Here is a 26,098-nt window from a genome sequence, read left to right as displayed (position 1 = left end):
GGCATGTGCAGGTAAATGGATGAAGTTGGAAAATATCATGCTAAGTGAAATAAGCCAATCCCAAAACACCAAAGGTCAAATGTTTTCTCTGATAAGCAGAAGCTGATACATAAGCGCGGTAAGGGAAGAATGGAGGAGTGTTCGTTTGTGTAGAGGGAAATGAGGGGAGAGGAAGGAAAGATGGTGGAATGAGACAAACATTACCCTATGTACATGTATGATTACATGAACAGTGCGACTCTACAACACTCTGGTGTACAGCCAGAGAAAGGAAAAGTTGTACCCCATTTGTGTACAATGAATCAAAAAAAAAAAAAAAAAACAGGACTCGTCACATGTTCAGGGCACAGCCTCCTCTTTTCCCCACTGTTTACCACTTCCATCAGGTCTCTTCAGAAACTTATTGTGTGCTAATAAAATGGTTTCTTTTAAAGAGAGAGAGACACACAGAGACAGAGACACCACCACCAGGCATGGGATAACAACAACTCCAGGAGGGGTAATCTCACCTGCTCAGGAGGCTGAGGTAGGAAGATCAAGTTAGCGTCAGCCCGGGCAACTTAGCAAAAGCCTATCTCAAAATGCAAAATAGCATAAAAAGAGCTGGGAGATGTAGCTAGGAGGTAGAGTCCTTGCATCGCACAGATAAAGCCCTAGACTCAATCCCTAGCACCACAAAAGAAAAAAAAAAAAAAAAAAAAAGACAATATTAAGTGCCAGTAAGGGTAAGGGAACCCTTCACACCTGGGACAGATGTGGAAATGGTGTCACAGCCTTCAAAACAGTCTAGGATCTAATAAAAATTTTGAAAATAAAATTAAAATAAATTTAAAAAGGTCAGCAGGTCCTCAGAATGCTGGATACAGAGCTACTGTGTGATCCAGCAATTCCACTCCTAGGTAACTGCCCAAGAAAAAGAACCACATGTATGTCCACTCAAAAGACTGCACGCAGGTATCCACAGGAACAAAATTCAGAACAGCCAGAAGGTGGAAAAAACAAAATGCTCATCAAGGAATAAACAAAATGTGGCCCATGCACACAATGGAATGTTTCTCAGCCCTAAACAAGAATGAAGCACAGAGTCACACTGCAGCAAAAACGAGCCTTAGAAACGAGATGCCAAATGAAGGAAGTCAGTCGTTAAAGTCAGGTACAGGATGATTATTACAGGTATCAATATGATATGTCCAGAAAAGGTAAATCTATGCAAATAAAAGGTATATTAGTGCTAGCATCAGACTGGGAGGGAAGGTGGGGGGAGTGGTGAGAATCTGCTGCAGTGCTTTCCTACAGAATGACAAAAAAGCTCTAAGATTGATCACGGCGATGGCTGCACAGCTCTGAATATACGAAGCACACTGAGTTTACTAAAACCACTGTACTGTGTACTTTAAGTGGGGAAACCGCATGGTATGTAAACGCTACCTCTGAAAAGCTTCACAAATAAAAGGCAGGTGACATCCGTAAGGATGGCAGAGGAAGGGCCTCCAAAACCCACTCCTCCCTTAAAGGAATGAGGACACTGGTAAAAATGACCAGAATCCACTACTTCAGAATTCCAGAAATTAATGAAAGACTTGGCTATTTTAGAATCCCAGAAATTACCCTAAGACCTGCAGTGGCCCAAGGTACGCTTACTGATATAAATGAGAAAAAAGAAGGTCATGCTGGGCTGTGGTTGTAGCTCAGTGGCAGAGCACTTGCCTATCACGTGTGAGGCACTGGGTTCAATCCTCAGCACCAAGTAAAAATACACAAAGACATTCTGCTCATCTACAACTAAAAAAAATTTATTTTAAAAAGAGGGTCATGCTGAAGCAGGGCAGGCCCTTAATCTGATGTAATGGAGTCTGTGTAAGACATCACAGCCACACTGCAGCGCCCAGGGGGGAGCAAGCCAGACATGCAAACGTGGATGCACCATGTCTACAAGCTGAGGAACGCGAAGGACTGCCAGTAGCCCCCGGAAGCTGAAGGGGTCCTAGAAGAATCCCTGCTTCAGGATCAGAGGGGCCACAGCCCTGCCAACAGCTGGATTTCAGACTTATGACCTCCAGAAGTGTGAGACAATAAATTTCTGCTATTTTAAGGCACACGGGTTGTGGTACTTTGTTACAGCAACTCTAGGAGAATAATATTCCAAGACTTTATAGAATTAGTTTGGAAAATTTATTAAACAAATAAACAAATAGTAACAACACCTTAAGGAGAGGGAAACCTGGTTTCCAGAGTTGCCACATTTTTCTTATTTTTCGTCTCCCCCCCACAATGTTGGGGATCAAATCCAAGGCCCTGTGCTGGCAAGGCAAGCACTCTACCGACTGAGCTATCTCCCCAGCCCTACATTATATTATTTTAAATGTTCAGTTTCAACAAAAATGTATAGGACATGTAATGAGCAGAAAGCATGCCCAAATGCAGCAGGAAGAAAGCAATCAATACAAACCATCTTTGAGGAAGCCTCCACATTGGGCTTAGAAGACGAGGACATTTTTTCAGTTATTTTAAGCATGCTCAAAGAATTAAAGGAAACCACACCCAAAGAACTAAGGGAAAGTGTAAGAACAATGACTGTCTCATCAATAGAAAATATCAATAAACTTTCATTATAAAAAAGAACCAGATAAAAAGTCCAGAGTTGAAATGTTCAATAAATAAAATGACATATTCACGAGGGAAGCTCAATGGCAGATTTGAGTGAGCAAAGAATCAGCAAACTCAAAGGTAAGTCATTTGAGATTATCCAGTCTGAGGTGCACAAGGAAAAGAGAACAAAGAAAGATGAGGAGAAATGGTTGTCAGAGACCTGAGGAGATGCCATCAAGACACCAGCTACTTATAGAGGAGACTCAAAAGGAGAGACAGAGTTAGGAAACTTGGGTGATTAATGACAAAAATATCCCCAAATTAACAGAAAAAAAATAAAAAATAAAAAACCCACTACTCCAACATCTCAAACACTCCAACCAGGATGAACTCAAAAGATCACAGCTCAACACAACATAACCACTACAGCCAGTGGGAGAGACTAAGACTCCTGGAAGCACCAGGGGGGACACAGCTCTTGACATTGAAGCCACTTCTCATTGAAACCATGGGGGCTAAAAGGCAATGGGATGACAATCAAGGTGCTGAAAGGCAGTCGAACAAGAACGCTGCAGTCAGGAAAACCACCCTTCAAAGTCAGAGGGGCAATGAAGACATGGCAGGATAACTAGGCACTGACGAGAATTTTCTGCAAACAGACATGTCCCATAAGAAATGAATCCACTTGAACCACCTGAGGAAATATGGTACACCAGTAAAAGTAACTACATAGGTAAATATAATACTACAACGAAGTGTGGGGGGGTCTTTTCTTCCCCGTGACCCTGCACATGCTAGGCAAACACTACCACTGAGCTACATCCCTGGCACCACCTCCCCCTTCTTTTTTTTTTTTTTTTTTTTTTTTCTTTTTGGTGCCTTACCACTGAGCCACACATTCCCAGACCTTTTTATTTTTTATTCTGAATCAGGATCTCACTAAGTTGTTTAGAGTCTCACCTAGTCTCACCTAGTTGTTTAGAGTCTCAAGGAGGCTGTCCTTGAACTTGTGATCCTCCTGCCTTAAGTCTCCCAAATCACTGGGATTACAGGAGTGCACCACCACACCCTCGTCCCCACCCCACCCCCTTTTTTTTCTTAATTTTCCAATTTCGAGACAAAGTAAAAGTTGCCCAGACTGGCCTCCAAATTTTAATCCTCTTGCCTCAGCCTCCTGAGCACACCATCACACACAGCCCGAACATATTTTCATTTGTAACTTTTGTCCCTAGCTGATGTAAAAGACAACTACATAATGATAAATAATTACAAATCTGAACACAACATTCAGAGGCTTAATTTATATGACAAGGAAAGAAGGAAGGGATCCATGATGGATGCTCTGGTTTGGATAGGGATGTCCCCCCAAGGCCATATGTTAGAGACTTGTTCCCTAGGGTGGGGGTACTGAGGGAGTGGAACCAGAAGGTGGGGGCTAGTGGGAGTTCTTCAAGTCACTGGGGCATGCTACCAGTAGCGGGAATGGGACCCCAGTCCTTTCTTCTTTTTCTTTTTTGTGTCACAGCCACAAGGTGGACAGTTTTTCTTGGTGACATGCTCCCCATTATGATGTGCTTTCCCCCCAGACTTAAGAGCAATGAATCTACCTGATCATGGACCAAAACCTCCAAATCTGTAAGCAAAAATAAACCTGTTCTCTTTATAAATAGGTTATTTCAGATATTTGTTATAGAGACAGAAAGTCGACTTAACACATAGGAACAAAGCTTTCCCACAAGGTGGAAGCTAAACAGGTACCAGCTTCAACCAGACTGATATAAACCGTCAAGTGAAACTCCCAGAGCAGTAACTAAGAAAATAATAAATACAGTAACAGAAATAAGAGAATAAATGGCTGGGGATGCAGCTTGGTGAGAGAGCACTTGCCTAGCATGCACAGGGCCCTGGGTTCCATCCCCAACACTAAAAAAGAAAAGAAACAAGGAAATTAAAATTAAAATTTCCTGTTAGAAAATACTCTAGACTTAACACAAAAGAAGACAGTAATGGAAAAATAGAGGAAAGGTAAAAGTTAAGAGAACAAAGATAATGGGAAAGCACCAGAGGTCTTCTATTAAAGTGTTTTTTTACAAAGTTTGGTACAAGGCCAGGTGCAGTAGCACAAGCCTGTAATCCCAGCGGCTCAGGAGGCTGAGGCAGGAGGATTTTGAGTTCAAAGCCAGACTCAGCAAAATCAAGGCGTTAAGCAACTCAGTGAGACCCTGTCTCTAAATAAAATACAAAATAGGGCCGAGGATGTGGCTCAGTGGTCGAGGGCCCCTGAGTTCAATCCCTGGTACCAAAAAAAAAAAAAAAAAAAAAAAAGTTGGGTTCAGTGGCCACACCCATAATCCCAGCTCCTCTGAAGGTCCAGGCAAGAAATTCAAGGCCAGCTAGGGCAACTCAGCGAGATCCTATCTCAAAATAAAAATATAAAAAGGGCTGTGGGAGGAGCTCAGTACTAAAGCACCCCTAGGTTCAACCTCCAGTTGAAAAAAAAAAAAATCTTTTAAAGTTTTCTATCTTAATCATGCATTAATTTTCACAGTAACTAATAAGATCATCTTCCAAGACAGCATGTGAACTCAGTAATGATTACCAAATGATTGCATGCTGGTGAAGAATCTGAACTTTGATCCCATGAGAATCTAAAAGAACTCCAAAGAACACACTTTAAAGCAAAGGCATTGTTCCAAATCCTAACTGTTCTCAAGCGTCATAATGACCCTCTGTGAAAGTTCCAAGCCCAATCACAAGAGTGTATGATTCCAAGTATCAACTCACTAAACCAGGACACCGGTATTTTCAAAACGATCTAACAAAAAGGAGAAAATGATCATTTCAAATTGCTGCAGTGTCATGTAATGGGCCACACTGCAGAAAGGGCAGAAACACAAAGGGGAAGAGTCTGGTTTTCTCAGGAATAAATATTATGTACTTTAATAACATCAAATTGACACCCTCTTCAAGGCAGGTGGCCCCATAAGACAGCGCTTGGGATATACACCAACCCAGACCCACAGAGCTAAGATGGACAGACTAGATGAACAGCCAGCCAGGCCCCACACTGGTGGGCTACAGACAGAGGTCAGGATCAGACTTGAGGAGATACAGGGTAGAATTTAGCTTGCATCAATTCCCAGCTGTGTGGGCTAGCAAGCAGCTGCTTCCGAGCTCTCCCTGGTAACCCATAATGTGGGCACAAGGGTGCACGCACCACCCTGGCCAGTCAGGACCATCCACACCTTGGATACAGCAACAACCCCTTACGGGTTCCTTGAATGTCACTCACTCCCTGTTCTAACCCTTCTGGCACAAAACTACTTTACTGTGGGGTTCTTGGCTCACAAGAAGAACCTCAGAATTAAATGAGACTGTAGAAGTAGATTAACTAGCAAAAAGAAAACATTCAATAAATGTTTCTGGTTTCCTTCCAGATTTATTATGCTGAAATTCAATTTGTAAATCCACCAATTAAAACAGTACTAAACTGGGCACTGTGGCAAACGCCTGTAATCCCAGCAGCTTAGGAGGCTGAGGCAGGAGGATCATGAGTTCAAAGCCAGCCTCAGCAACTTAGCAAGGCCCTGAGCAACTCAGCAAGACCCTGTCTCTGAATAAAATACAAAAAAGGGCTGAGGATGTGACTCAGTGGTTGAGTGCCCTGGTACCAAAACAACAACAACAACAACTTAGTACTGGTGGCCAGATGCAGTGCCACACACCTATAATCCCAGTGACTCAGGAGGCTGAAGAAAAGGATCACAAATTCAAGACCAACCTCAGAAACTTATCAAGGTCCTAAACAACTTAGTGAAACCCTCTCTCAAAATAAAAAATAAAAAGGGGGCTGGGGCTATAGCTCAGTGGTAGAATACTTGCCTCGCATGAGTAGGCACTGGGTTCAATTCTCAGCATCACATAAATTTAAAAAAAAGAAGGTATTGTATCCCTCTACAACTAAAAAAAAAAAAAAAAAAAAAAAAAAAAAATTTAAATAAATAAGAGAAATAAGGGTTAGGGATGTGGTTAAGCACCCCTGTGTTCAATCCACAGTACAAAAAAAAAAAACTTAGTATTGCCCATGACAGCAGGTTTTCAGTAGCCATCTGGCTCCCCAGGCTGGTCCACAAGTGAATGCCTTGTCCAGGTGCCAAGTATGGGGCTCACACTCTGCTCCTCTCGGGAAAACTGCACCCTGAGAGCAGGGGTACCACTGTCAGAGTTGGGGGCTATAGAGTGCTGGGCAGCTGTTGGGGAACCAAGTCATCCCCAAGGCAGCACTAACCCATTGTGACTCCACACAACACACAAAGGGATACAGTCAATAAGCAACATTTGGGATTCTGCTGGCTCCAAAATTTTGTCATTCTCCAAGTCAGTAATCCACAAATCAAAAATGAAACTTCAAACATACACTCACACGCACACAAACACACACACACCCACACCCACACACACTCTCCTTCCTAACATTCTTCTAACAGAATCTTGAGATAGCAATCGCAAAGTCCAAAGCTTTAGGAAGCAAACAGGATCTGCCAATAAACCACACTGCAGCACATGCCTTCCTTTACGCAAACCTTTTATAAATGCTGACCTACACAGAAGTAACAGCCTGGCAGACCCTCTGCCCAGCACACAGGGACAGGTGTGCTGCAGGCCCCTGCTTCTATCACCCAGAGGCCAACCCCAGCCCAGCCTGGACCCCACACCGTTCCATGCTGGCCCAGTGGAGGAGCTGTATGAAGCACTCAGAGACATCCCATTCCCCCAGTCCAGCCCTCGGGGGGCTCTCCCCATCCCAGCAGAGAGTCCCTCACCGTGTAAAGTGCTGTTAGAACCACTGCAAGACACCTGGCATTCTCAAGCAGGAGCAAGAGTCCTACTGGACTGAATGCATCTTCCGGTGGAATACAGTGAGTGCTCCATGACTATGTGAGGCTGTCCACCTCAGCGGCCAGCTCATCAGAACATGGCGAAGGTGAGGCCCAGCCAGGGATGGCAGGGAGTCACAGGGCTCCAATCTCCAAACAGCCTGTGGCAAAACCACCTGGCAGGCTTTTTCAAACACAGATGGCTGCCTCTACCTGAAGTTTCTCACCAGGGGGTCTGGGTGGGACCTGAGAACATGCATTCCTCTCCTAAGTGTCCAGGTACGGCAGCTGCTGCTGGTCATGGTCAGCATGAGAACCACAGTCACAGGGCAAGCAGAGAGGAATTTGGGACCTTGCCTAGACACACGCATTGCTTTGACTTATTCACCCAGACTGGGCAAAGACTGGGAAGATGAGCACGGCATTCCAGGGCACAGGCCGCCCACTGAAATAGAAGGACTCAGAGCCAGCAGACGTCAGCTGCTTTCAACGTGCACAGCCCTCCTGGCACTTGGGAAACCGACTCTGCCCTTGACTGAAAACTCCACTAAACTACATTCTGAAATTAACAGGTATTTTCAGGCAATCCTTGTCATGGCCACGGCTCCAGAAACGAGAATTCAGCCGGGGGACACCAAGGTGCCCCTCAAATGCGAGAAGCAGTGCTTCTATCTATGGGATTGCCCACGTTAGCCATGGCCTGGCAGAACACCTACAGGTGGCAGACTTGAAACACCTCTGTTGGCTGACCCTAAGGGTTATTTTTCTTTTAATAACTTATTTAATGTAACATGACACTTGAAACAAAAATCACTGTAACCTACAATCTGTAAACACCATATTAATTTTTCTATTACTTCCCACATGCACAAAGCTTTATAATTATGCTGTAAGGACTATTTTTCAAATACCGAGCATGCTTCCACAGATCCACCAAACCACATTTCTCTAAATTTTCTGTGAAAAGAATAAAAAAATGCTTAAGTTTTCATTCAATCACTATTAACATTCCCCTCATTGGATCTTTTTCTCTATATGACTTTTAAATGTGTTTACACTTGTTTTGTAAAACACTTCAAACAAAGTACACATTTATCAGTAAATGGATGGAGCTGGAGACTATCATGCTAAGTGAAATAAGCCAATCCCAAAAAACCAAAGGCCAAATGTTCTCTCCGATATGCAGATACTGATTCACAAAAGGGTGGGGGAATAGAAGCTTACTAGATTAGACAAAGGGGAATGAAGGGAGGGGAGGGGGATGGAAATAGGAAAGACAGTAGGATGGATCTGACTTCACTTTCCTATGTTCATATATGAATACATGACCAGTGAAACTCCACATCATGTACAACCATAGAGAGGGAAGTTATACTCCAAATATGTATAATATGTCAAAATACACTCTACTGTCATGCATAGCTAAAAAGAATAAAAATAAAAAATAAAAAACCATAAAGTACAGAAAATACCAGAATCTATGTACCTAGCACCAAGATCAAACTGAAAACAATAATTAGTCACATACCACCCCCCCAAAAAAAACAATAAAATGTTATAGATGTGCATTGGCCCTTCCCTGATTCAAGGACCACCATCCGGAATTGATGCTGGCATTCCCAAGCAGGTTCTCCTGCTCCTCCACATACATGTCCAGCAAATGAACACAAATACTATATTTAATTACACGTAATAAAAATAACTGCTGGGCATGGTGGCACATGCCTGAAATCCCAGCAGCTCAGAAGGCTGAGGCAGGAGGATCACGAGTTCAAAGCCAGCCTCAGCAACTTAGTGAGACCCTAAGCAACTTAGCGAGACCCTGTCTCTAAATAAAATATAAAAAAGGGCTGGGGGTGTGGCTCAGTGGTTAAGCACCCCTGGGTTCAATCACTGGCACCAAATAAATAAATAAAACTACCTCCATTTTTTAAAATTTTTTCTTTTAGTTGTCAATGGACCTTTATTTTATTTGTTTGTTTGTTTATATGCAGTGCTGAGGATAGAACCCAGCGCCTCACACATGCCAGGCAAGCCCTCTACCACTGAGCCACAACCCCAGCCCACCCCCACTGGTTTTTAAAACTTTGTATACTGTGCACATAGAGAAAAGTCCACATGTCCAAAACCACTGGCTCCATGATTCCTTAATGCACACAGCAGTGAAAGATCCCAAGTGAAGAACGTGACCAAAACGAACACCCAACACTGCCATGTTCTCTTCGGCCAGTCCCCCCCAAAGTCACCACTGCCTTCTCACACCACAGGCAGCTCATGTGTTGCCTACTACATAAGTGGAATCACAGCATCCCTGTTCCGATCTCTCCACACAGTGAGATGGCTTATGGAGACATCGAGTCACTGCACGGAGCTGCAGACTACCCCTCCTCGTTCCTGTGGAGTCTGCTGCGCAGCTGTGCCACCACCATTCGTTCATTCCACCAGGGCCAGGCGCCTGCGTGGTTCCAGTGTCTGCCTAGACTCCTGGCACTGCTATGAACATTCTAACACATCTCCTGGTGGACATATGCAGGCATTGCTGTTGGGCACAGAGCACAGCCAAAAGTGAAATTGCTGGATCATAGGTTTTGCATATGTTCAGTTTAGTAAATATTTCCAGTTTTTCAAAGTGACGGAGCCAATTTACACTCCCACCAGCGCGCGGCCAGCTGCCTCACCATGAGGCACATGCTCAGCATTTTCTGTCCTTTTCCCAACGTCTGGGAGACAATGCCTCTTCTAACAGTTGTGGCCAGTGAATTCTTGGTTTTATCTCAACCACTTGCCTTTTACATTGCAACCACTGCTCCTTATTCCTATGAAGTTGGGACAAGTCCCCGTGGCAAGTGCAAAACATGTGAGACTTGAGATGAATGTCACTGAGCCACTCGCCTGTCAGCTGTTCTCTCAAGTTGGCATGAAGAATAGCTTCACACACGACATACTGCTGTGTTTAATTTTGGGGGATGAGGGGGATAACTAGGGCTTAAACACAGGAGTGCTCTGCCTCTGAGCTGCACCCCAGCCCTCTTTATTTTTATCTTGAGACAGAGTCTCACTAAGTTGCGGGCTGACCTCAAACCTGTGATCCTCCTTCCTCAGCCTCCCAGGGCGCTGGGATTACAGGTAGGCACCACAGTACCTGGCAAGTTTTAACTATGCTCTTAGGGTAGATTCCGAGAAAATTCCGCATCTGTTTCCCTGCCAATGCATGCTTTTCCTGACCGTTCCCCCACCCACAGTGGGTAGAACCCAGGACCTTGTGCATGCTGGGCAAGCACTCTACCAGTGAGTCACACCCCCAGCCCCCGAGTGGCTGTTGTAGGTCCACAGGAACAAGGTCACATCACACATAGAAAAATATCAAGACCGTCCTCAGAAATGCTCTTTGGGAAGCACAGGGGTGCCACCCTGGTAATCTAGTGAAGCCATCCTCATGGTGTTAAAAGGACACAATAAAACCGTGGCTTCCCACAGAGGTGCAGAGAATACTCTCTAGGAGACCAGACCTTGAGCCAGGCCTTTAGAAACCTACCGCCACCCCCAAAATGTTCTTTTCTCACTTCAGTCAGCATGCATCCTGTGTGCTGGACCCTCCTTCACCTCTTCAGTCACACGAGTTTCCTCACTGTCCCTCAGAAAGAGCAGACACCTCCCAGTCATGAAGCCATGGCCAGCTGTCTCCTCTGCCAAGGACACTCTGCCCCCACATAGCCACCTTCAGATCTTGGCTCAGCATCACCTTCTCCATGACACTTCTCCATGACACTTGCTTAGGACCTCACTAAATTGCTGAGGCTGGCTTTCAATTTGCAATCCTCCTGCCTCAGCCTTCTGAGTCACTGGGATTACAGGCATGCGCCACCGCACCTAGCTAAGGAAGAACACGACAATGTAAAGCTGTAGCACGCCACATGGACAGCTAACCCACAAAATGAGAAAAGAACACTGCTTGTCTTCTGCAATGGTTTAAGAGCTCTTAACTCAAAGCAAAATATCAATTAACGTCATGAGCTCCCTCAGAGTGCATCAGTACTTACTAGCTGAGGATGTCTGAACCAAATCCTTTCCAGCCTCCACACTCAGCTCAAACACCACTCCAACAGGGAGGTATTTCCAAGCCTAATAGGTCTGTCACTCTTTCTTCATGTTCTCATGACTGGCTTCAGTCTCCCTTCTGAGCCTCCTCAATCTGCCATTCATGGCTTTCTCCCAAATCAGAACATACAAATATGTAGAGTTCTGCTTTCCCCTCACCATCTAAGGGGGGGGGGAGCGCACAGCGCCCACACCCACAAAAGGTTTCACAATGGACAAGTGGGTACCCACATGCAAAAGAAGTCAGTAAAATCAGCATACTACAGTGATGCAGCCACATCAATATTCATAGCAGCTCAATTCACAATATCTAGATTGTGGAAACAACCGAGATGCCCTTCAATTGACAAATGGATAAAGAAACTGTGGTACATATACACAATGGAATATTACTCAGCCATAAAGAATAAAATTATGGTATTTGCTGCTAAATAGATGAAGTCAGAAAATATCATGCTAAGTGAAACAGGCCAAGCCCAAAAACCCAAAGGCCAAATGTTTTCTCTGATAAGTGCATGACAATATATAATGGGGGGGGGGGAGTAGGGGGAAGAAAAGAATGAAGGAAGTTTGGGTGGTGTAGAGGAAAATGGGGTGGGAGGGGGTGGGGGGACAGAAGGAGAGTAGAATGAAACAGTATTACCTTGTGTATATGTATGATTGATTACATGAATGGTGTGAATCTGCATCATGTACAACCATAGAAATGAAAAGTTGTATGCCATTTATGTACAATGAATCAAAATGCAGTCTGTAAAAATTAAAAAGATTTTAATTAAAAAAAAAAAAAAAAGAAGAAGTCAGGCTCCTACCTCAAACCTTACACAGGAACTGATTAAAAATGCATCAAAGCCAGGCATGGTGGTGCACGCCTGAATTCCCAGCAGCTCGGGAGGCTGAGGCAAGAGCATCTGAGTTCAAAGCCAGCCTCAGCAATGGTGAAGCACTAAACAACTCAGTAAGACCCTGTCTAAAATACAAAATAGGGCTGGGGATGTGACTCAGGGCTCAGGTGTCCCTGAGTTCAATGCCCAGTACCAAAAAAAATGCATCATACACCTAAATGTTAAGAGCTAAATCTACAAAACACTTAGCAGGAAAATAGGAGTAAATCCTCATGACCTCGGGTTAGGCAAAGCATTCTTAGATATGACACAAAAAGCACAAACAACAATGGGACAAAATAAGTTGTACTTTGTCAAAATTAAAAACTGCTGTGCTTCAAACAAAACCATCAAGAAGGTGAAAAAAGGAGCTGGGGCTGTGGCTCAGTGGCAGAGCACTTGCCTGGCACGTGTGAGGCACTGGGTCCTACTCTCAGCACCACATACAAATAAATGAGTAAAATAAAGATCTGTCAATATCAAAAAAAATTTTTTAAAAACATTTTTAAAAAGAAGGTGAAAAGACTCATATATTGCTGGTGGGAATGCAAATTAGTGCAACCACTATGGAAAGCAGTGTGGAGATTCCTCTGAAATCTTGGAATGGACCCACCATTTGACCCAGTCATCCCACTCTAGGTTTATACACAAAGGACTTTAAATCAGCATACTACAGTGACTCAGCCATATCAATGTTTATAGCAGCTTAATTCGCAATAGCTAAACTATGGAACCAACCTAAATGCCCTTTAACAGATGAATGGATTAAAAAACTGTGGTATATATACACAATGGAATATTACTCAGCATTAAGGAAGAATGAAATCATGGCATTTGCCAGTAAAGGGATGGAACTGAAGAATATTATGCAAAGCAAAATAAACCAATCACAAAGAACCAAAGGTCAAATGTTTTCTCTGGTATGTGGATGCTAAACAATAAGGGGGTGGGGGGAGAACAGAGGTATTTAGACAGAGGGGAGCAAAGGGAGAGGAGGGGACATGGGAGTAGGAATGATAGAATAAATCAAACATTATTACCCTATAAGCATATGTGATTACATGACCTGTGTTAACTCTACATTATGTACAAACAAAAGAATGAGAAGTTATACTCCCAATGATCTATGATGTGTTAAAATGCATTCTACTGTCCTGTACAATTAGATTTTTTTTTTTTTTTTTTTTTTTTTGCGGTGCTGGGGATTGAACCCAGGATCTTGTGCTTGCAAGGCAAGCCCTCTATCAACTGAGCTATATCCCCAGCCCTAGAACAAATGTTTTAAAAAGACTCTTAAAAAAGAAAAAGGGGGCTGGGGAGATAGCTCAGTTGGTAAAGTGCTTTGCCTTACAAGCACAGAGCCCTGGGTTCAATCCTCAGCACCGCACAAAAAAAAAAAAAAAAAAAAAAAAAAGAAAGAAAGAAAGAAAAGAAAAAGGTGCCGGACACAATGGTGCACACCTCTAATCCCAGAGGCTCAGGACACTGAGACAGGAGGATCCAGAGTTCAAAGCCAGCCTCAGAAAAAGGGAGGCACTAAGCAACTCAGTGAGACCTGCAATAAGATGCAAAATAGGGCTGGGGATGTGGCTCAGTGGTCAAGTGCCGAGTCTAATCCTCAGTACCAAAAAAAGGAAGGAAGGAAGGAAGGGAGGAAGGAAGGAAGGGAGGGAGGGAAGAAAGAAAGAAGGTGAAAAGTGTGGCACGCGCCTGTAATTCCAGCAGCTCAGGACGCTGAGGCAGGAGGATCACGAGTTCAAAGCCAGCCTCAGCAATATAGTAAGGCCCTAAGAAACTCAGTGAGACCCTGACTCTATAAATAAAAAGGGCGGGGGATAAAAAGGGCGGGGGATGTGGCTCAGTGGTAGGACACCTCTGAGTTCAATCCCCAGTACCACACACACAAAAAGCAGCACTGACATCGGCTAAACGTGAATGAGTCTTGACAACATATTGAGTGAAAGAAGCCAGCCACCAAAACCCATACATAATACGATTCTATTTATATGAAATTCCCAGAATAGGCAAATCCCAAGGGGGGAAAAAAAAGAGTAGTGATTGCCAGGGGATGGGGGGAAGGGAGGAACAGAGGTAACTGCTAAAGGGTAGGGGCTTTCTTTCTGAGCTCAATGAAGTGTTCTAAAATGTATGGACAGTGAAACAACTCTGTGAATTATACTAAAAGCCATTGAAGAGTACACTTCAAATGAGTGAACTGTATACTACACGCACTATATTTCAATAAAGCTGTTGGGAAATATTTGAGCCAGTGTGGTGGTGCACACCTGTAATCCCGGCAACTCAGAAGGCTGAGACAGGAGGATTGCAAGTTTGAGGCCAGCCTCAGCAACTTAGCAAGGCCTTTTCTTGAAAAATAAAAAGGGCTATGGATGTAGCTCAGTGGTAAAGCACTGCTAGGTTGGATCCCCAGTACAAAAAAAAAAAAAAAAAAAAAAGAAGAGGAGGAGGAAATATTTGATAAGCCAGACGTGCCAACACACACCTGTAGAATCTCAGGAGGCTAAGACAGGAGGGTCATCTGAGATGGGCAACACAGCAAGAACCCATCTCAAAAAAAGTTGTTGTTTTTGTTTTTGTTTTTTTGATGAATTTACTCTCTTCTCTCCAGTTCTCATGAACACACACTAATTTATTTTCCTACCACAGCACCAGGCCTAGAACCAAGACGGCTGGAAAGTTTGAAGTGAAGTTATCTCTTGAAAGGGGAAAACACCACCCACCTCTACTCTGAAATCCTTTGGTTGTTCCAGATGCAGACAGATTCCAGTGGGTAGTGTTGCCACAAACACTTTGAGTGGCCACACTCATGCCCCAGGGACCTCTCCGGGTCCATGAAGCTACAAATCAAGGGCTAGAAGCAGTCACTGAATGTTAAGCAACAGAGCAAGATGGGTGCTTTAGCCCCCTCTTCCTGCTCCTCCCGTGAGCTCCAAGGCAGGGGCGAAGTAATAGTCATCTGGACAGCCCCATGCCAGAACTTGTACCAATCTACCCAATGACACCAAAACAGGCTCCATCTCTTATCCACTGCCTTATCAACACCCAAAACCACTGTGAGCAGGGGCAAAGGTCAGATGTGCTCCACTGGTCTGCAAACATCAACAGGTAGTCCCCTCTCCAAAATGAGGGACTTCACTGCAAGAATCAAACAAGAAAACAGAAGCACATCAAGCACAGGGGCCAGTACCCAAGCTTTTCCTGGTGAATGGGCCTGCAGATCAGACCCAGATCAAAGGACAGGCGAGCCACCACAGTTGGTGTTCCCAGAAGGACTGGGCCCCTGGACCTGTCAACAGCATAGTGTGCTCATCAAGGACAAAACCACTCCCAAATTCCCAGCACAATCACAAACAGACCAAGGAGTATCCTGAGACCCAAGGAAGCACACAGGAACCACATACACACACAGGCACATACATAAGCAGGACACACGCCATTTTCAGGCTGGGAGGAAACTGATTCTTTCCAAGGGAAGTGCGAGCAACCAGACCACAAGAGGGAAAAATCACTAGTGTGCCTAAGACATCACTAAACTAAAGGGCAGGGCTGAAAACAACTCCCTCCCAGATGACTCTGGCTGACTCAGACTGAGGGAAAGGCACAGCAATGGGCCTCCAGACCCGGCTTCTCCATGAACCCCCACAGCAGCTTCTGAAAGAACCCATTCAGCCTCAGTCCGTGCCTCAAAGCCCTCCAGGCCTCTCATTTTGGGAATGTTTACACAGGGGAAGGCCCAATGACATTTTCCAGAGTTTTAAAGAAAAATTATTTTGGCCAATTTGGGGAATCTTGGAATAACTGACAGAGTAGGAGTTCAAAGTTCCAAAAAAGAATCCTCACCTCTACTTAACAAGATTGAATCAGTTTTCAGTTTGTTGGTTTGTTTCTGTTGTGGTGGTCATTTTTTAAAACCTTCTTCCTAGCTCTGGATGGATTAGTCTGGAAGAGACTCAGGTTTCCTAGCATCTCCTCACATCCATGTGAAAATATTATAAAATATCTGACAGCATCATATATCTTAACCCTGGTGTGGGCAAAGTGGGGGATCTGCCTTAGCAACCACATTAGGTGCCTCTACTAGAATGCCAAGCAATCACCTGACCCAGAGAGCCAACTGAATCCATCTACGGTAAGAATCACAGGACTAGGGCAAGGTCCCCACCTTCCACTGCCCTAGGGAATATGACTGACAGAATCCAAGGCCTAGGACGTCAGCCCTAAGGAGCCAGGAATTGAAAAAGGTATCTGAGGAAGAGAAATACTTAGTCAGCTTCTCCCCACAACCAAATCTATGCTGAGTCTAGAGACCTAGTTTTCTATGCAAAGAAGTTCGACCTTATCTGGCATCTAGATACCCGAAAACTCCAACATAGGCTCACCAGGACAAGGAAACTCAGTCTACGCCTCACAAAATTCACAAAGCTCAGGAGAACTGGTTACTCAAGGAGATCTGCACGTGACTCAGTGGGACACCAGCTCTGCCCTGCACCCCACTGTCCAAACTGAGCCATGTGCTTCAGGGAACACAGAACACAGCAAAAGCCCAGAGGCCAGTGACCAATAACTGCCCTGAATTAACATGCTCCTTCATTACAACTTTCTTGTGTTAAAGCACATTCCCATCCTAGAAGAGAGATGCATGTCACAAAGTCCTAGGCTGTAAGGATGAGAAGAGACCTATGCCACCATGTCACCATCAGGAGAGCCAGCTGAAGGGCAAAGTTCCATGCCAGGAAAAGCTGACGAGAGTGGTTACTGCAGCTAAAGGAAGTCACGACAGTGAGGTGCAGGAGGCTGGCCAGTGTGACAACAGCCAGGAGGGAACATCTGCACATTCCCCAGCTGCAGCCAGACACTGCCACTGACCAGAGCATGCCTCAGTTTCCTCACTATAAAGCAGGGTGAGGGCTGGGATATAGCTCAGTTGGTAGAGTGCTTGCCTTGCAAGCACAAGGCCCTGGGTTCAAATCCCCAGCACCGCAAAAAAAAAAAAAAAAGCAGGGCAAGATGCAACATCTCACAACTGTGGTGAGGCCCAAACTGTTTTCCAGGTACAGAACCAGGGACAACACGTGGCACTCAGTCAGTCTCCAAGAGTTAGGTGTCAGAACAACTCCCATTGCTGCAGAGGGTACAGCTCTCACTAGGCACCCCAGGAGGCAGCAGATGGAGTGTTCCTACTCACTAGCTAGCACTGGGGTGGGGAAGGTGCTGCCTACACACATCACAGCTGAACACTAAACTTCTGCAGAACTGACATGAGAGTCCGAGTCCCTCCTTTCCCATCTCTACTGGGAAGTACAGTAAACCCAAACTGCACACTGGGTCCCAGCCTCCCTTCTCCCTTGCTGCTGACCCGCAGTCCTGAAATCGTACTCAGTGCCTGCCTCGAGGACTCAAGCCTACTCATCTCCTCTAAGGAAGAAGAGCAGTGCCTGGCACCCCTCTGGAGCTGGGAACTAGGAGCCTGGAGGGGAAGTGTTGGTGCTGAAGGTACTTCGCTGTACAAAGCTGACGTTCATCCAAGCCTGCTTCACATGGCTTTCACAAAGGGGGTGCTTTCAACAGCAGGGAGGTGTGTGCCATCCTCCTGCATCCCAAAGGTGCCATGGCCTGAGGGTCTGGGTCCTCCTGCCTACAGTGTCCCCAGGAGCCACTCAAACAGCTGGCTCCAACCAAGCACAATGCCTCAAACAGTGTAAGCCAGAGGGACACTCCTGCTCATTAACCAAGGGACAATTCATTCGAGCAGAGGATACAATCAGACACATGTCATTGTAAGCACATCTCCCTCCAAATAACTCCAATGTAGACTGGAGACAGGATCCTTTGTAGCTACCTTTACTTATCATCTAGAGTTTTCCCCAAAAAACTTTGTATCGTGAAACGTATTACACACGTACAGAAAGGGGTATAAAATTTCTATGGGAAGACTGGGGATGATGTCTAATGGTAGAGCTCTAGTCTAGCATAAATGAGGCCCTGGGTTCAATCACCAGCATGAAAAAAAAAAAAATTCTACTGGCAGTTGAACAAAATTATACTTCAAATCCATGTGCAACCAACATGAAATATAATAACCTCTGGCACCCCAGAAACCACTCTTGTACTGCATCCCTTATAGATCAGACCTTCTTTCTCCTACCAGATGTGACCACTGGCCTAATTTTTATGGTATCATCTTCTTTGCTTTTCATTTATCGTTTAATCACCCCCGTAAGCACACCCACACAACAGACCCTATTTCAGACGTTACAGACATTGAAGTCTCACAGTTTGTATTTTTTGTGCCAGATGTTTTTTCAACATCCTCACTATGGGGGAAGGGGACCCAGTCTCAGATTTATATAAGAAGGTACAGAAGGGAACATCTCTCAGGTCATCAAAGGACATCTCTCAGGTCATCAAAGGACATCTCTCCAGCTCTAAAAGCCTAATAATTTTGTTTGCCAAGACTCTGAATCAACGCACACAACTGATAACATGGTCACCTCTAGGGTATGGAATTAGTTTGGTGGGAGAGGGACAGGGAAGAGAGAGGTGAGGGAGACTATGTCTTTTGTACCAAAAAGTGCAAGAGTGAGGACAATTTGTATATGGATTTCACTGGGAGAACCGTTTCTGGAAAAAGTGGCAAGAGCATCTTAACTCAAATTTTATCACACCAGCATTTTAGAAATACAAATATTACATTCCTTGCTGCATAATTACGCAGACATTAAATAGAAAATTTCTATTTAAACTACTTAGCAGTGCAGAAAATCATCATCTGAAAGGAACAGACTAAGAAAGTACATCCAGGACACAGGAACAAGAACTACAGAGCAAGTCCACAGGAAGAAAGGAAAGGCACCGAATGGACAGCTATGCTAATGTGGTGGGAGGGTGGCTGAGGCGCCCTCACCAACGCTGCATTTATGGTTACATCATTTATATGACATTTTCTCAAAGCACCAATTCACATATTGCAATAAAACTGTACTACATCTGACCTCAACTCATTTGTGAGACTCCTGGTAGACAACACTTCCCAGCACAAACCAGGCTTTGGAAGACTGTAGGGGTGCAAAATCTCACTGCCCTTCAGAGCCACAGAAAACCCCAACTTCCTCCAGTCCACACAGAACTTCCCTGGGCTAACCAAACTGCATGTCATTTCACTTTAGATCTGCTGAACACAAACTTCAAAACATGCAGGGAGCTAAAAAGATCCCCAAACACCTACCCACAACCCAACAGCAAAATGCCTTCAACAGCCGCCCACTGCATGACCACGGAACACATGACATATGGATCCAGGAGAACCCCAGGGGCCCCACCTGAGAGTTCGATACTGACATGTATCCCAAGACACTTTTTAAGGAACTTCTCCCCCTTAACTCAGATTATGATTTTTAGTGGTTCCACAAGAAAAACACAGAAAGTGTGACTCAGAGGACAGCAACGCCCCGCTGGGCCCTACCTGCAGCCTCCCAGGCTGTGTGGGGTCTGCACCTTGGGCTCCTGACAGCACCGCAGGTCCTGGGAAGCTGCATCCAACACCTGCCCACCAGGCACACAGGATGGCAAACATCTCTTTTTGTACTTCACTTTTCTCAGGAACGAAAAATAATACCAAAACAGAATTCCCCCACCCAGAACACATCATTTTCTTGCTAACCACAAATTCTGGCAAAATCGGTTCTACATAATAGTGATTCAGTTAGTTCCTCTTTCTTCAAATGGACACATTTTACCTTGCAAATTGTGGGGGGGGGGGGGGGGAGCACTGGCACAGGTTAAAGACCAAAAATTCAAACTTTAAAATACCCAAGTAACCAAATTAAAATGTGATCCAATCATTTAAAAAAACAATTTAAGCCCCTTTTCCAGTCGATATTTATTCTAGATACAGGGAGGTGAAGAAAAACAAGTTTCTGTTCATCAGATGTTCAAATTAAAAATGTGTAAAATAAGGCTGTGGCCCAGTGGAGGAACACTTGCCTAGCACCTCGGCGCCACATAAAAATAAATTAATTAAATTAAATTAAGGTATTGTGTCCATCTACAATCAAAAAAAACACAAAAAAGTCCTTGCCAATTTAAAAAAAAAAAAAAATGTGTAAAATACAGGGAGCAGGATGCACAGGTTTTTCTCCCTTAACATGAACAGTTGTTTGAGGCATGATTTAATCACTGTAAACTACATAAATCTTAAGTGACAGCCCAATGAATTGTGACAAATATATACATCCAAAGAAGGGGAACAACAGTATGGGTGACGAACTCTAAGTCAAGGGTGTGAGAGCCTGGGGGAGAAGGAAAGGACAGGCCAGCTGGGTAGGAGCTTGGTGGCAGCAAAGCCCTGGGACCTGACCACAGAGAATACAAGGATCCCCCAGCTTCCAGCTGAATGGAATGTATGGAATGCCATCAAGAGAGCCACACCAACACAAGCGAGGCGTGATTCTCCCTGATTTTCAAGATAAAACTTAGGTCCGCAGGATTGTAGGAAGCAGCGCTAGGACACATAGTGGTAACTTGCATATATTTTTATTTGTGTGTTATGCAGTTGCAGATCAGATCTGATGATCAAGCACACAGACCACACTCTTTGTTCTATTCTAAGTCACAACAGCTGAGCTTCAGAACTCTGAATGGTCCTGCAATGGACTCACCCTGCACCCTCAGAACAGGATGCTATGTGGTGAAGCTACTTACAAGGAAAAGAACTGCTACAAATAAAGGGGGAAAGGCAGCCCTGTAATAAAATGGGCAAAAGAGAAATAGCCAAGTCAGAGACACCAGACAACAAAATATTACAAAAAAAAAGAAATTAACCGTGTGCTCAATCAATAAAATACAAAGTAAATCAAAAATAAAAACCTTTTTCTACATTCAAAGGAAGTTTTTTTTTAAATGATATTTAGCTAGGCTTGGTGGTGCACTCGTGTAATCTCAGCAACTCAGTGAGATCCTGTATCAAAAATAAAAATAAAAAGAGAGCTGGGGAGATAGCTCAGTCGGTAGAGTGCTTGCCTTGCAAGCACAAGGCCGTGGGTTTGATCCCCAGCACCAAATAAATAAATAAATAAATAAATAAAAATAAAAAGAGCTATGAATGTAGTTCAGTGGTCAATCGCCTCTGGGTTCAATTCCCAGTACCCACCACTCCCCGCCCCCCAAAAAAAGACATTTAATATTGGTGAGATTACAGGGAAAGGATCCTTTTAATACATTGCTGTTCAGATACAAATTGGTAAGAACAACAATGGAGTCAGCTGTGGTAGCCCATGCAGGTAATCTCGGTGACTCAGTAGGCTAATACAGGAAGATCGAAAGTTGAAGGCCAGCCTGAAAAACTTATTAAGACCCTCAGCTACTCACCCTCAGCTACTCAGTGAGACTCTGTCACAAAATTAAAAACAAATACAAATAAAAAGGGCTAGGGATGTAGATCAGTAGTAAAGTGCCCCTAGGTTCAATTTCCAGTACAAATTTTTTTAAAATTTTTTAGTTGTTTAATTTGTTTATTTGTACATAGTGCTGAGAACCAAACCCAGTACCTCACACATGCTAGGCAAGCGCTCTACCACTGAGTCACAACCCCAGCCCCTCCAGCACAAATTTAAAAATTTTTTTTTTTAAAAACCAAGGAGTGGGGGCTGGGGATATAGCTCAGTTGGTAGAGTGCTTTGCTCACATGTACAAGGCCCTGGGTTGAATCCCCAGCACCACAAAAAAAAAAAAAAAAAAAATGACTGAAAAAGTCCTCTCCAAGGGCATCTTCCAAAGGCAGGGAGGATAACAGATTCCAAAGATGTTCACATCCTAATCCTTGTGACTGTTAGGTTTGCAGGGTAAAGGGAATTCAGGTTGCAGTGAAAATGAGGTTGCTAATCAGCTGACATGAAATTAGGGAGATTATCCTTGATTACTAGATGACCCAATGTAATCATAGGAGTCCTTAAAAGTGGGAAAAGTAGACAAGAGAAGAGAACCAGAGAAGGGGTAGCATGAGAGATTTGGCACAATTTTGCTGGAGAAAGGGGACCATCAGTCAAGGAATGCAGGTGCCTCTGGAAGTTGGAAAGGCAGGAAGGAAACAGATTCCATCTGGACTTTGGCCTGGTGGAACTTCTTTTAGACTACTGACCTCAAGAACTGTGAGATGCTTAAGTCACTAAGTTTGTGATAATTTTTATAGACTCAACAGAAAATGAATTTACTAGCTTCAGGAAATGGCAGATATGTACAAGTATTTCTTTTTCCTTTTTTTTTTTTTTTTTTGTTTTGTTTTGTTTTGTTCTGTTTTGTTTGTTTGTTTGTTCCTTTATGGTAGTAGGAATTGAACCCAGGGGCACTTTACTACCAAGCTACATCCCCAGCCCTTTTCTTAAATTTTGAGACAGGGTCTTGCTAAGTTGCTGAGGCTGGTCTCAAACTTGCATCCTCCTGTCTCAGCCTTCCTAGTCATTAGGATTACAAGATGTGTCATGGCACCCAGCAAGGAGCATAAATTTCTGAGTACACATAAAATATAAAAAGAGAACTGAAAAAATCCATCCTGAACTGAAAACTCCAGTTACTTCTCTGGAGAAGGAAGGAGTTGACAGCAACTGAAGAGGGACTTTTACTTGAACTGCAATGTTCTATATTATTCTGAAGAAAATGTGTTCATCCATGTATTGCATAATTAAACATTATGTTTTTAAGAAAAGCACTCACAGCTTACGCTTCAAATAATCATAACATGGTAAGACTCAAGAAATGAAAACTACATTAAACACTACAATCTTTTCTACCCATCTCAAAGGCTGTACAAAGATGGAGACCTCACAGTCCACATATGAATATTATCAGTGGCTTTGGTGGTGTAGGTAGAAGACACAGAAGAGAAAATTAACTATACACCTATAAAACAAAGTACTTCTGTAAGAAATCAAAAGAACTTTGACGAAGTATGAAACATGCATATTATCACTGGTTTTCAAAGGCTCAGGTTTCCTGACCCAAGTCCACCCAGCAGGGTCCCATCAAGATACACTCCATAGCACTACCCACTTTGGGCAAGTCAGACCTTTGGGTTAGTTTTCCCAAGGTAAAAATGGTTTGTATTACTTCACCTCCCTGCCAGGATGAGTGCCAGGAATCAAATGGAAATGAAGGGACAGGCTATGACCCAAAAGCCTGTGAATCCCACTTTTAGACCCAATTGACTAAAAGAATGCTGGGTAAGTGGTGAAGCAGTACACGGTGGAGTGCCACATGGCTGTGGACAAAATGAGCCTTCCTGATACAATCACCACCACCCCAAGGAAGGACAACTACCTGTAGGAAAGTCAAAGAGAAAACAGCTCCAGGGGAGTCCAGAGCTCAAGCTATCAGCAAATCACACCATAATGGCAGTCATTAAGTGAGTCCAGTATGAAACACCTATGGCACTCCCTCTATTTGCAAAGAGATTACAGAATTACCTCCCCTGCAGACACTGAATGGCCTCACAAGTCAGGTAAAAGCAAGCTCCCAGTCCAGTCCAAGCACAGCCTCCCCAGGGGTCCAGACTAGGGCCCTGGTATAGGTGGGGACCCACACTGAGATCCAACATATGACCTCATGAACACTCATCAAGAGGTGTCACATGCTTCCCCTGACAAAGACTCGAGTGAGAGGAAAAAAATAACCAAAGGCTATTCTGGCAGGGCGATCGGCCTAGACTTAAGGGGTTTTTGTTTTGTTTTTTTCAGTACTGGGAGCTGAATGCAGGAACACTTTACCACTGAACTACATCTCCAGCCCTTTTTACTTTGAGACAGGGTCTCCCTAAGTTGCTTAGGGTCCTCCCTAAGTTTCTGAGGCTGGTCTGGTACTTGGGATCCTCCTACCTCAATCTCCCCAGTCGCTGGAATTAAGGACACGCGCCAGGCTGCATTTGACCATTAACTGACGTAAAGACCCCTAGTTGACCGGGCTACGCCCCCGTGTAATTCCAGTGGCTGGGGAGGACCGCAAGTTTAAAGTCAGCCTCAACAACTTAGCGAGATCCTGTCTCAAAATTAAAATTTTAATTAAGAACTGGGGCTCAGTGCTAAAGCGCCCCAGGGTTAATCCCTGGTACCAAAAAAAATTTAAAAAGACCCCAAGTCAAATGTAGTCTCGCCATCTCTTCCCCGGGCTTTCTTGCTGCTCCCCCTGCCCTTCCCCTAGGGAAGAACCCGTCTCCTAAACCTCCAAAACTCACTCACCTGGACCAGCTTCTCGGTGACACTCAGCCAAAGCCGGCCAGGCCGAGCCCCCAACGTCGCCCCGCCAAGGATAGTACCTCCCGCCAGCACCACCTGCAGCCTACACAGAGAAGTGGTCACAGGAAGGGACATCCAAAACAAGGGTCGTCCTGCTAAACTCAGACACGAACATAATCCCTCAGAGGAACGCCGGCCGCACCTCTGCACGCTCAGAGGAGAAACCCGGGTCCCGCGCCGGAACCCTCCCCAGCCCAGCGCTGACCGAGAGCTGAGGACCGCGAGCGTCGCCTTCCCCAGCGGCGGCACGCGGAGATACGGCCCAAAGGACCCCAATCGGGGCGAGCGAGGCTGTGCTCCACCAAGGGGTAAAGAGCTCTGGACGCCAGGGACTGGCAGGTATGGCCCGGGACAGGTGGCCCCGCTGCGGCGCGCCGCTCTCCAGAGCGGGAAGGAGAGCGGGCAGGAAGTGACCCGAGCGGCCCGGCGACAGTCACAGAGGGTCTCGGAGGAGCACCAAGGACAGGGAGCCACCCGCACCGTACCTGCCGCCAAGGGATCCGCCTCCTCCTCAGCCTCCGCCTCAGATGCCGCCGCAGGCAGCGGGTCCATAGCGCGGCCAGTCATGTGAGCCCGCTCGCCCACGTGACTTCCTCCCGCGCCCGCCGGCAGCCTTCCCGCGCCCCGCCCCGCCGGGCTCTCCCCGCCCACAAGCGAGAGGGACACGCCTTCGATCCGCCCGGTCGCGCCAAGCTCAGTGTGGCCACGCCCCTTGTCGGTCTCACCCCGCCCATCAACCGCCCCTGCAAGGCCTTGCCCCGCCTCATGGCCCCGCCTCGGCCACGTGGCCCAGCGTGGCTGGAGTTCCGCAGCCTCTGTCGGAGCTCTCAGCTAGCAGTTTCCCGCACCGCTTCGAGTTTCCACAGCCCTCCAGCTCTTTGCCGCCTTCGCGCTCTGCCACTCCAGATCACTCAGCAGGTCATCCGCTCACCTGGTGCTCACTTATTCCCCATTCACCCACCCACCCGCCTGCCCTCATCCATGGCATCCATGGACGCTCTTGCTCTTCACCCCCCCAACTCGCCACTAGTTCATTCCCTCGCTTAACCACCCTGCCATCTGCTCATTTGCCAACCCCACACATCCACTGATGCAACCGTCATTCGCTCAATCACTCGCCCTCCCAACTTCTCCGCAGCGCGCTCAGGTTGGCCGCCTGCCACCCGGAGGCCTGGCAGGTCCTGGCGCTAGGACGCGCACATGCCCTGGTTCGGTCCTAATCTGGAGGACCAACAACTGGCCTGCGTGGAACAGTTGTTTTATCCCCAGAGGGGAACAAGGATGTGGGTACATTCAGGGTCAGGGCAGGGACCATGTCAAAGCTGGTGCTGGAGGAAGGAGGAATTAG

The 26,098-nt window shown here is 45.3% G+C and overlaps 1 protein-coding gene across 3 annotated transcripts in view; it reads right to left on the bottom strand.

Moving 5' to 3' along the window:
- Snx8 (sorting nexin 8) overlaps positions 1-25,336 on the bottom strand; it is a 45,450-nt gene extending 20,114 nt beyond the window's left edge. The window contains exon 1 of one of the 3 annotated variants that reach the window (XM_047533141.1): positions 25,236-25,336. In XM_047533141.1, the coding sequence (XP_047389097.1) occupies positions 25,236-25,317 (82 nt within the window). In that variant the 5' untranslated portion in view covers positions 25,318-25,336. Of the gene's footprint in view, positions 1-7,412; positions 7,547-19,931; positions 20,033-25,235 lie in introns of those variants that run through there. The other 2 variants (XM_047533142.1, XM_047533143.1) reach the window with 2 other exon arrangements.
- Between the last annotated feature and the right edge of the window lie 762 nt (positions 25,337-26,098).

This window comes from Sciurus carolinensis, chromosome 18 (genome assembly GCF_902686445.1).
Source record: "Sciurus carolinensis chromosome 18, mSciCar1.2, whole genome shotgun sequence".
NCBI lineage: Eukaryota > Metazoa > Chordata > Mammalia > Rodentia > Sciuridae > Sciurus > Sciurus carolinensis.
This window is presented reverse-complemented; position numbering and strand designations above follow the sequence as displayed.